The sequence below is a fragment of the Haemorhous mexicanus genome, chromosome Z, assembly GCF_027477595.1.
Source record: "Haemorhous mexicanus isolate bHaeMex1 chromosome Z, bHaeMex1.pri, whole genome shotgun sequence".
NCBI lineage: Eukaryota > Metazoa > Chordata > Aves > Passeriformes > Fringillidae > Haemorhous > Haemorhous mexicanus.
Window position 1 is genome coordinate 72,477,302 of NC_082381.1, and position 12,253 is coordinate 72,489,554.

The 12,253-nt window shown below is 37.9% G+C and overlaps 1 protein-coding gene across 2 annotated transcripts in view; it reads left to right on the plus strand.

Moving 5' to 3' along the window:
- DHX29 (DExH-box helicase 29) overlaps positions 1-12,253 on the plus strand; it is a 29,099-nt gene that overhangs the window by 8,807 nt on the left and 8,039 nt on the right. For both annotated transcript variants that reach the window (XM_059873109.1, XM_059873110.1), the window contains 12 exons: positions 451-574; positions 996-1,592; positions 2,311-2,454; positions 2,549-2,725; positions 3,378-3,518; positions 4,847-4,991; positions 5,217-5,337; positions 6,297-6,381; positions 6,974-7,062; positions 7,670-7,798; positions 8,624-8,699; positions 10,389-10,613. In XM_059873109.1, the coding sequence (XP_059729092.1) occupies positions 451-574; positions 996-1,592; positions 2,311-2,454; positions 2,549-2,725; positions 3,378-3,518; positions 4,847-4,991; positions 5,217-5,337; positions 6,297-6,381; positions 6,974-7,062; positions 7,670-7,798; positions 8,624-8,699; positions 10,389-10,613 (2,053 nt within the window). The remainder of the gene's footprint in view (positions 1-450; positions 575-995; positions 1,593-2,310; positions 2,455-2,548; positions 2,726-3,377; positions 3,519-4,846; positions 4,992-5,216; positions 5,338-6,296; positions 6,382-6,973; positions 7,063-7,669; positions 7,799-8,623; positions 8,700-10,388; positions 10,614-12,253) is intronic.

Consider the following 12,253-nt stretch of genomic DNA (forward strand, 5'->3'; position numbering starts at 1 on the left):
GAGTTATAAATAAGTAATGTTTCTTCAAGGAATCAAGTAAAAGCTTCTTTTCTTGCTCAAGCTAAAAACTACTAACAGACTGCCAGCCCTAAGAATATGGGAAATTTGGCTCCTGCTCTGACTGCTGTTAATCTGTTAAACAGATGCTTCCATCTTGGTAGACTGTTGAATGTCATCTTGATCTATCCTAAATAGTTACAAACACACAAACATTGGGTCCTTCTTCCAAAGCATCTAACCTTAGTGGTTATCTGCATGTATATAAATCTGTATGTATCTGAATGTATATATGCTTGTGACTTGAAGAAAATGCAGATGTTTGTAAAGCAAAAAAAACCCCCACAAATTCAGTGCTGGAATATTTGCTGAAAATGTCAAGTCTTACAGGTATTTTCTGTTTATATCAGTTGCAGAAAATTGAGACAACTGCTTTTGAAATTTTTCTTTAAGGGTCAGGATTATCAAGTCATCAGATGATGTAATGGCAATGTGTCCTACAATTGTAACAGAAGATAGTATGCAAGCACAACATCTAGCTGCTACTTTGGCACTCTACCATTTAACCAAAGGACAGGTAAGTTTCTTAGCAGCATTATTGTTCTTGGCCTCGAATCTGCCTCTGCGCTTTTTTGCTGTAGTATTATAGTTAAGTTCTAAAAATAGTTTAATGTAGTATTTCCCATTAAATTCTTTGCTTCCACTACATAGTCTTTTGTTTTTATCTAATTGTGTGTGTGCTTTGCAGCATACACAAGAGATTTTTTTTTGTTAAAGCTGTACTTGCGGTCTTGTAAAAACTGAAAGCTAATTGAAGATAATGACATATTGTTGACATTAATTTTACTGCTTTCATAGTTTCTGTATTTAGAATGGTTTCCTATTTGTTTTTTGTCAAATCTTTTGACATTTGAGTTTGTTTACACATAAAATATTAAAAATAGTCATATTACTAAGTAGTACATAATATAATATTTTTCTGCTTTTTTCACTGTAAGTCAGTTCATCAGTTGCTGCCTCCTACCTACCGAGATGTCTGGCTAGAATGGAGGGATATCGAAAAGAAAAAGGAAGAAGAAAGCAAGATAGAAACCAACAAACCACGTGATACCTTTATTGCTAAATTGTTAAACAAACTGAAACAGCAGCAGCAGCTTCAGTCTGAAAACCAGCCAAGACTATCTGAGGATCCTGAAGATTCCTGGGAAAACTTGGTTCCTGATGAGGAATTCAGCAGTCTCTCCCTTGAGGCCTCAGATGCAGATAATTTGGAACCTTCAAGGAATTTGTTTAAGAAGCTGCAGAGTTCCTCTAGATACCAGAGGCTTCTGAAAGAGAGGCAGGAATTACCTGTGTTTAAGCACAGATACTCGATTGTAGAAACTCTAAAAAAACATCGAGTAGTTGTTGTCGCTGGTGAAACAGGCAGTGGGAAGAGTACCCAGGTGCCCCATTTTTTGTTGGAAGACTTGTTGCTAGATGAAGGATCAAAAAAATGCAACATTGTTTGCACACAACCCCGAAGAATCTCAGCCGTGAGTCTGGCAACAAGGGTTTGTGAAGAGCTAGGGTGTGAATCAGGACCTGGAGGAAAAGTAAGAAGTGTCTTAATTCCTTTGTTGTCTTGATCAAATAGGGGGCTGGATTGTTGAGAAAAAGTGAGAACATTATTTCTTATACAACCAAACAATTAGATGTTATTTTCTTCTGAAAAGGACTTCTTGGTGTGTCAGTTGTTTCTTTTTCTCTTGTCACCTGTGAAACTGTGATATCACCTGTGTAGATATCCATATATGATTTCTAAAATCTTCAGAGGCTGATATAAAGCAACAGTGTTTCATATATGGAATAGTCAGAGATTTGAGCAGATTGCCCAGGAACTGTTGTGTCACTACGACTAGGGGTGAAGCAAAGTCCCCTGAATAAGGCTGTAAACAATCCAGTCTGGTCTTGAGTAAGGCCATACTTTGAGAGAGGCCCTTTCCAGCATAAGTTATTTTGTTATTTGAAGACAGCTGAAGGGCTATATGTGTTAGGGTAATTTTGTGTAAAAATATTTTTGAAACTGTCAGAGTCCTGAAAACATCCTGATTTTACCATCTCTTTGCCACTCTGTATAAACTTCAAGATTTTTTCCTTTCTCAATAAAGTAAAGTACTTGTGAGGAAGTGTGGCAGTTGTTCACTATACTACTTAATTAGCAACTTGTGCAGTATCTGAATCTGACAGCTACTAAATTTCACTTAATTTTGAGTGTTGTTAGCTTGTATGTTATTTTAAGTTATTCTATATTTTTAATGTATTTTTTTAAAGAATTCCCTGTGTGGATATCAAATTCGTATGGAATCAAGAACAGGAGAAGCCACCAGACTACTGTACTGTACAACAGGTGTCCTGCTTCGGAAACTTCAAGAAGATGGTCTCCTGTCAAGTATATCTCATATTATTGTTGATGAGGTTATCAATTCTTTACTATTCTGCAGAAATTACTGTTATTCTGGGCTTTGATCTGTACTAAATTCTTGCTATAGATCTGTTTTTCTAATTCTAGGTACATGAAAGAAGTGTCCAGTCTGATTTTTTGCTAGTTATTCTGAGAGAAATCTTGCATAAACGCTCAGACCTGCACCTGATTTTAATGAGTGCCACTGTAGACAGTGAGAAGTTTTCCAGGTATTTCTCACACTGTCCCATTTTAAGGATCTCAGGGAGGAGCTACCCAGTTGAGGTAGGTAGATGTTTTGTTTTGATTATGCAAGATACTTTGTATGTATGTATACAGTGTTTGCCTGGTTAGTATCTAGACAGTACATCACTCTTTTTTTTTTTTTTTTTTTTTTTTTTTAAACCAGAAATTTAGATCCTAAAATAAGTATTTCAAGGACTTGTAGTCCATTTTCTTTTATTAAAATATAGAATAGCTTCAGGGCTTTGGAGTCCATAGCTGTACTATTTTTTGTGATGGATTTATTGATTACAGTCAGTCCCTCAGTTACACTTTGATTTTTCTCTGTTCAACTTAGGTAGAAGGGAAAGCACTAAAGAATTCTTCTCACTCCCCTGTAACTTTCTCACTGCACTTTTACACATAAGAGTAATACGCATAAGTTTTAAGTTATAATACGCATAAGCTTTTCTTATGTGTATTATATAGGTTATGGTAAAGGTTATGTAGTGATCAGGTGGAGAAGCCCATTAACAAACTTGTAGCAGCTCTAAGATTAGGTTTTCAAAAATCATAAGACAGTTCAAGTTGAAATGTGCAAGATTTTTTGCATCATTAAGGCCCCGTTCAACTTAACGTAAGATTTAAAAAATTAAAGAAGTTGCCGATTAGTTTTTTACATGCCTCGTGTTTTTTCTTTGAATTTTCACTAAAGATTTTCCATGTTGAAGATGTAATTGAAGCAACTGGCTATGTTCTGGAGAAGGACTCAGAATATTGTCAGAAGTTCTTGGAGGAGGAGGAGGAAGTAACAGTAAATGTTACGGGTAAAGGAGGAAGCACTACAAAGCACCAGGTGAAACAGGCATTTTTAGTTTTGTCTTGGAACTTTTTGGGGGTTTTAATTATTTAATCATTTTGGTTCCTTTGAATTTATTGTGGTTGGACTATAGAATACCAAATGAATATTTGATATTCAGTTTATAAAAAACACACACAATGGCACTCCTACTAATATTTATGAATGCTTCACCCTTTTGATTTCTGCTCCAACTCCTATATAGCTGTCTTGATTTTGCTGTATTTGACATTGAGGTCTCTTGTAGATTTCCAGCTCTGGATGTATAAGCAGCAGCAGGGAAACCTTTTTTTTCCCCTGGTAGAATTCTTCTACATAGTGAACTTAACAACAGAAGAGAAAAGGCCTTATTCTTCCTTACGTAGAACCTCCCAAGATCCTCCAACTTGGCAAGCCAAATGAGATGATTTACCTGAGATTGTTGTGTAGACCTCATTAGTTTAACAGGTTATGGTTAATCTTTAGGTACTGTGCAGTGACAGCTGTATGTGCTTTTGGATCAAAACTCGTGAAGGAGAAATTCTATCAGTGCCATCTGACTTTGGCAGCTTAGGCTGTTAATCTAGACTATGTATTTTTTGGAAGATACCTGTCTGCTCCGATTTGCTTTGCAAAACTTCTGAAAATCTAGCTTGCTACAATCAAGCACTTATACATATGTTGAAAAATAGTCTGGTGTACTCTGCTGATTGTTTTCCTTCAGTACAGAAGGATATGTGGTGTCAAGCTTCCCTAAGTGTATTGAGTAAAAATGAAGTAGTTTACAGTAGTCCCACTTAATTTAGAAACTATGCTATGTATGTAAGATGTCTAGAAAAAAAATCGAATATATGTCTCTCCTGCTAACTCTTCTTTTTTCCTGGACCAAAACACCGCAGGAGTTGCCACCTAGTTCATTCTTAATTTTGCTTGCAAGCATTAGTTGAGAAGGGTGAAGTGAGGGAGAGGGAAAAGGTGAAACTAGTTTCTTACACCCCAAAATTGGAGTTTTGAAAGAAGAGTATATAGCTTGTTATCCGAGTTTGAACTGATACCATTTGAATGCCAGATATGGACCTGGGGAATGTTTACCTCTTGGACAGACTTTAATTTTTGCATTTTTTTAAAATCTGGAATGTCATTTAACAGTTGTAGATACTTCTACGCGTTATGTAAGTGGTTGTGATTTAATCTAACTCACAGAGGTGTTGGTGGGAAATTAGTTAAATTTCTCTTATCCCAATCTCTGTTTCAAGTGAATGGCAAATTCACCTTCTGCTTTCTTACGTTCTTCTAAAATACTAAGAATGTGATTTTTTTTTTTTCTGCTTACTCTTGTTTTTTAGGAGTATGTTGCAATCCAGTCTGGATGTGGAATGAGTTTGCCTCCTTACTATGCGAAGTATAGCAGTCGTACACAGCAGGCTATCTTGTATATGAACCCTTACAAGATCAACCTTGAACTTATTTTGGAGTTGCTTGCATACTTAGGTACTTCTAGTCCACTTCTTAAGAAGTTAATATACTTGGGATTGTCCTTTAGATCTATTTTCCACTGCTTTCTACTGCATCCATAATGAAGTACTTGACTTCATTCTCATAGGAAGGATCCTAAGAAGCATTAATCACGGGGCCTAGCATTTGTTCCTGTTGTTCTGTGAAACTGTTTGCCATGCATGTTTGTTTTAGCTATATGTTTGTGCTGTTATTTTGCAGATAGAAGTCCCCAGTTCAAGAATATTGAAGGTGCTGTGCTGATCTTTTTACCAGGCCTTGCTCATATCCAGCAGCTGTATGATCTCATTTCAACTGACAGAAGATTTAACTTGCATGACAGGTAACACAGATATTTTTTAAGTTAATGCTCTTTAGTTTCAACCCAACAAACATATTCGTTAAGGTTTGCTATTCTTGTAAAAGGCAAGTGGGAGTTACACCTCTGAGCCAATTGTGCCACAAATATACTTTTACTACAATGCAAATGTACTTTTACTGCTATAGTCTAAAAGTTATACAAGCAGCAATGACAGATACTTAGGAATGGTATGATACATTTTCTTTTATTACTTACTATTTTATTCTTCAACAAATTTATGTAATCAAAAGCACTTGACTACTTCTTTTCCGCTTCTTAGGGTATGGAAGCTGCCATACCTGGGATACAGATTTCTGTGGCTTACTGTTTACATGGAAGTGACTACTTCCTGAGAAGAGCTCCAGAGCATCTGGATCTACCGAGAGAAATGGCCTAGGGTTGTAGTGACAGATAATTTCAAAATTTTTTTGGGGGTAACTAAAAGTTAGAAACACAACTGCATAAAAGGAACAATTTGCAGTCAGATGCTAAATATTTATTGATGGACTGAAATGTAAAGGTGTGGAAGAGAGGGAAAGTACCAGTCTCTGTGGTGGTCTCATCTTTGAAGGCCTCTATTACTCAAAGTTGCACGTATTTGTAATGGTCCTTTTCTTGGAAGCACAATTTAAAGGACTTGGGTTTACAAACAGCTATCTTCCTTTATTGCTAGAGTGTTATTGTAAAGTAACCAGCAGTTTTTCAGTATTACTATTTTTCCTGCATTTTTACTGAATGGGAGAACATCCCTATGAACTAATTAGGTTATTTTTTCTAGCTATTGTAATAAAACAATGAAGCAGACTTTCATATGTAATCATACAAAGTTTTACTCTTTCAGTTGTGTATTCTTCTCCACGTGCTGTCATTATACTGGTCTTATATTTTTATTTCATGTTATTTGATAAGTGTATATTTATTATTACAATTTCTTGTTCTAGGCACAGATTGATAGCTTTGCATTCTGTTCTTTCAACTCAAGATCAAGCAGCTGCATTTACAATACCTCCTCTCGGTATTAGAAAGGTAATATTTACAAAGTTCACAACTGAAAAGAGAAATTTTATGTGGGCAACTCTGAATTGATACCATACAGAATTACACAACAACTAGGTGTTCCTAGAATTTCCTCTCTGCAAAGAAACAATTCTAATTTGGTGGTCTGTAATGGATAGAAGATAATATGCTCTGGAAATATTGATAGTATTGGACAAATTCTTAAATCTTAAATTTTTTTGTAATCTTCCTTAATTATTACTTACCAGTATTTTAAGTATTGTTAACCAGTAACTATGGCTTTTACCTTGGAAAAATACTATTTTCTTTACTGCCAAACTATATAATCAAATGTTGATCAATTTTGGCAGGTACTAACCAGTAATTTTGATGGATTATAAAGCAAAATGTGAATGCGAAATTACTTCTTAACTTCTAATTTCTATCCTCGGTCAAAACTAGACCATTTTACAAATCATATAGATTTTAATTATTTGTGAGATTATTTAAAGAAACATTTCTGGGTAAAAAAAAAATTTAACTTACTCCATAATAGTGATTTAAAGGTTGAAACCTGTTACACATTCCAGTTATTCTTTTTATGTTATGTTACTCTTTCCAGATTGTTTTAGCAACAAATATAGCAGAGACGGGTATCACAATACCAGATGTTGTCTTTGTAATTGATACTGGAAGAACAAAAGAAAATAGGTGAGAGTTTGATTTTCATCAATCACACTGTGATTACTATTACTATTTGGAGGATAGAGCTGCAAGGATTTTGTAGTATCCTTATTAACTTAGACCAATCCTTTTTTTAATTATCCCTATTAATTAGAGTTCTGGATGCAGAAATGTGCTGAGCTCATTTAAAAGTTTGCAGTTTTGGGTACAGGTTTGGGATGTATGTTTGAAGTTTCAAATGGTGAGAAGAGCAAGGGAAGTTCATAGATAATGGATATAATATATGGAGAATTATGATTAAGTACTGTTTTAAAAATGAAGAAAGTAGGTTTTATGCTATCAGGTTTTGAAAGTTATTTTTCTTCACTTTAAAGGTGAAAATCCCTACACAACGTGTTAAAATTATTCTGATTGCCAAGGAGATGAAATAAAAAAGCTTTCATTTTCCAGTTTTTATGCTTTCACTAGTGACTTGTATTCAAGGTATTATAATATACAGTTCCTCCCGGGTATGCTTGGTTTTCAAAACTAAATGTATTTTCAAAAATTGCTCATCAGATAGATTGTCAAATATAGGTTTTATATACATGAAAATTTCATTTCTGAAATCTGAATCTGCTTTATAATGTTTAAGGTATCATGAAAGCAGTCAGATGAGTTCTCTGGAAGAGACGTTTGTTAGTAAAGCTAGTGCTCTGCAGCGGCAAGGAAGAGCTGGCCGTGTTAGGGATGGGTTCTGCTTCCGAATGTACACAAGAGACAGGTATTGTAAACTTAGCAAAATTTTGTAAATCACATAGATACCATTTTTTTTTTCTGTGCAAGACCAAGAATTCTTGTTGAAATCCTTGTTCACTTTATTTACTGCAAACCAGAAAGATAAAACTGGAAAAAACTCAACCAAAACAAGAATTTGAGTATCACATGTGTAATGTGTTACAGTAGTCTTTCACGCTTTTTGAAAAAGCTGATTTTATTCTTAATATTTCTGTAGTGTGTTTTTTTAATTTCTGTAGGGTGTTTTTGAAAAAATATTCATAATTAAAGGAAAAGTGCAGCACAGGAATTTGTAGAACATCGATTTTTTTACACCACATGATTGGCTTACATCAAATGTGTGCAAACCTTCCCTCCTAAACCTTGAATTTATCAGACAAATCTGTAGGCTTCTGAGGAGGTAATCTCTATGGATGAGATGGGGGCACTGCAGAGTTAGTTTCTGTTACTGCAGTGGAATAACCTTTTTCCTGCTTCTGTGAAAACCTAAAGTGACTTTCAGCTGAGAAAGAATTAACATTAAAGTCTTTTGATCTAATCAATGAAGTGTGCCTTTTAGCCCCCTAAAAGGCTTTTCTGTTTAAAAGCATTTTACAGACTTGTTTTGAAAATTGGGATTTCCTTTCTTTCTCTGAGTAAAACTTGTTTTCCGAGCCACAACACATACCTTAATTCAAAGTATAAATGGCTTATCCATGCTACTCCCTTCCCTGCCCCTCAAGAGAAAAACTGCCAAGAATGACCATATAAAAACCAGATTTACAAGTTTAAATCGAAGATTTAGTTGAATATATATTTTGTGATGTTGCAGGTTTGAAAGCTTCATGGAATATTCTGTTCCAGAAATACTGCGTGTGCCTTTGGAGGAATTATGCCTTCATATTATGGTATGGTTTTTGGTTTTAGAATTGCTAACCTTGTGTGGTGAGTTGTTGACCATGACTGGATGCTGGGTGGCCCCAAAGCTCCTCTATTACCCTCCACCTCAGGTGGATAGGAGAGAAAATATAACAAAAGGCTCATAGCTAGAGATAAGACACAAAGAGATGACTCACCAATTACTGTCCCAGGCAAAACAGACTTGATTTGTGGAAATCAATTGAATTTATAACCAATTAAGTTAGAGTAGGTTAATGAGAAGTAAAAAATACCTCTCCCTCTTTCCTGGGCTTAACTTTATTTCCCAATTCCCTACCTCCTATCCTCTGTCAGCACAGGGAGATGGGGAATGGCAGTTTTGGTCAGTTTATCACAGATTTCTGCTGCTGCTTCCTCCTCAGAGAACGGGAGGACTCCTTCCTCTGCTCAATCTTGGGGTCACTTCCAGTGGAGACAGTCCTTTACAAGCTTCTGAAGTGTGAATCCTTCTTCTAGGTTGCAGTTTTTCATTAACTACTCCAGCATGGATCCCCCTCAGGGGTCATAAGTTCTGCCAGCAAACATGCTGCAGTGTGGGCTCCTCTCATCATGGTGCCACAGGTCCTGCCAGGAGCCTGCTCCAGTGTGAGCTCTCCACAGGGTCACAACCTCCTTCAGGCATCCATCTGCTTGAGTGGGGCTCCACCACAGACCTCCATGAACTGCAGGGGAATAGCCTTCCTCACCATGGGCTGTAGCAGCTGGAGAACCTCCTCCCCTACTTTATTCACTGGTTTTGATATCTTCAGACTTGTTCTCACCTCCTCATCTCTGTCGGCAATTTGTTTCTGTGCAGTAACTTCTCCTGGAGGCATGATCACCATCACTGATTGGCTCAGCCTTGGGCAGTGGGTCTGCCCTGGAGCTACCTGGCATTGGCTAGATACAGGGAAAGCTGCTCTCTTAGCTTCCCACCAAACTCACCCATGCAGCCCCTACGACCTAAACCTGGCAACACAAGCCAAATACACCTTGTTAGCTAAAAATACTATGCATTCCTTTGGACGAATTATGCCTTCATACTATTGCCTGTTTTGGAATTATTGACCCTAGTTTGTTACTACAAACCTAATCCAATGCAGTTACTTAGTGGGGGTTCTCATACAGGTCAGGGAGTAACTCAACACTTGATTGCTGTAAAATACGAGCACTTGATTGCTGTAAAATATGAAATGCTGTTCAGAGAATAGTGATTGTGAATATGATTCCTGATTATAAATATGATTCCAGTTTCCCTCAGATTGGCAATTTTAAACTCTGTTGACAGCCTTCTAATTGATTTCTGTTTAAGGAAGGAATTCTTTTATCTCTCACCATGTCTTAAGTAAGTAGGATGTGCATGGGAAAACTAGCAATCTGGTAAGTTAGTGCTGGGTTGAGCTGCAGCCCATCAGGATTGAGAGTCCCCTGCTCATCGGCGATCACTGATAACACACTTCTCTGAACAGTGGTCATGCCATATGAAGCCCTTCCAAACAGTGAAGTTTTGTTAACCTAATGTGGGGAATGTCAGCCTTCCAGGAAGCAAAATGCTTGTTTGGTGGGGAAGGAATGTGAACTTCTGATGCAGGATCAGCTTTCCAGTTTTCTGTGTTGCTGTTAGATAACTTTTTTATAATAAATTTTTATACTGAAATATATGTCCATTTACTTCACAGAAATGCAGTCTTGGCTCTCCTGAAGAGTTTCTTTCTGGAGCATTAGATGCACCACAGCAGCAAGTAATTGGTAATGCAATGAATCTTTTGAGGAAGATTGGCGCTTGTCAGTTAAACGAGCCCAAGCTGACTCCATTGGGCCAGCACCTTGCAGCCCTTCCTGTTAATGTAAAGATTGGCAAAATGCTTATATTTGGTGCAATATTTGGCTGCTTGGATCCTGTGGTGAGTGAAAAAAATTATATTTTAAAAAGTATATAAATTACTAATTCTTTGCAATTAATCTGATTTCTTGTAGTGTGGTATTTTGAAAAGATGATGCCAGTTAAAATGTTTACTTTGGAGTGAGGGCACCCAGACATCATGGAGGAGAATAATATAAGTGTACTTTATGGTTGGACTCAATGATTTTTAAGGTCTTTTCCAACTCAAAGTGGTTCTATGATTCTAAACTCCTACGTACTCTCCACAGTGGATAATCAGTCTTGCTTTCCAGATTTTTTGCCTCAGTTATCAATGGTGACTACTTTTATGGCAGTCAGGTGAAGTCCCAGGTAACTGGGAAAGGGGAAACATTTTACCCGTATTCTTTAAAAAAAGTAGAAAAGAGGGACCTTGGGAGCTACTAAACTGTCAGCTTCAATTCTCTACCTGGGAAGATCATGAAACAGATCCTCCTAGAAATGTAGTGTGCCACTTGGAGGATAGGAAGGTAATTCAAGACACCAGCATGAGCTTAACCAAGGGCATGTCCTGCTTGACCAACCCGGTAGCCTTCTGTGCTGGAGAGTCCACATCAGTGGACAAGGGAAAGGCTGCATACTCATTTATTTGGATTTCTGCAAAGCCTTTACTGTGGTCCCCCATCTAAACTGAAGAGACTGAACTATGAGGTGGATAAGAAAGTGGTTGTACAGTCCCATCCAGAGGCTTGTGGTCAAGGGCTCAGTGTCCTGATGGACACCAGTGACAAGTGGTGCCCTCAGGGGTCTGTGCTGGGACCAGAGTTATTTAATATCTTCATCAGTGACATAAGACAAAGGGATCAAGTGCACCCTCAGCAAATTTGCAGATGACCCCAAACTGAGTGGTGCTGTTGACACCCCTGAAGGATGGGATGTCATCCAAACGGACCAGGAGAAGTGGGCAGATCAAGGCCAAGTGCTGGTGCTGCACCAGGGCAGGACAACCTCAGATATCGGCAAATGTTGGTTTTGAAAAGCCCCAGGGCAGCCCTGCCCAGAAGGACTTGGGAGTGCTGGTGGCTGAGAGGCTGGACGTGACCCAGCTGTGGGCACTCTCAGCCCAGAGAGCCAAAAGTGTCCTGGGCTGCATCCAGAGCAGTGTGGGCAGCAGGGGAGGAAGGGGATTCTTCCCCTCTGCTGTGCTTTCATGAGACCCCACCTGCAGTGCTATATCCAGCTCTGGTAGCCCCAACACAAAAAGGATGTGAATTTGCTGAAGTGAGTCCAGAGTTTATCACAAAGATGATCAGAGAGGATTGGAGTACCTCTTCTTTGAGAAGACTGAGAAAATTTGGGTTGTATATCATGGAGAAAAGGCTTCAGCATGACCTAATTGCAGCTTTTTAGTATCTGAACGGCATTGAAGAGGAAATTCTTAAAGGGGCATATGGTAACAGGACAAGAGGGAATGGGTTTGAAGGAGGGAGCATTTGGTTTGATTCAATATTAGGAAGAAATTCTTTACTGTGAGGGTGGTGAGACACTGGCACAGGGTGCCCAGAGAAGCTGTGGATGTCCCATTGCTAGAAGTGTTCAAGGCTGGGTTGAGTGGTGCTTTGAGCAACCTGTTTTAGGGGAAGGTGTCCCTGCCTAAAGCAGGGGCTTGAAACTAGATGATCT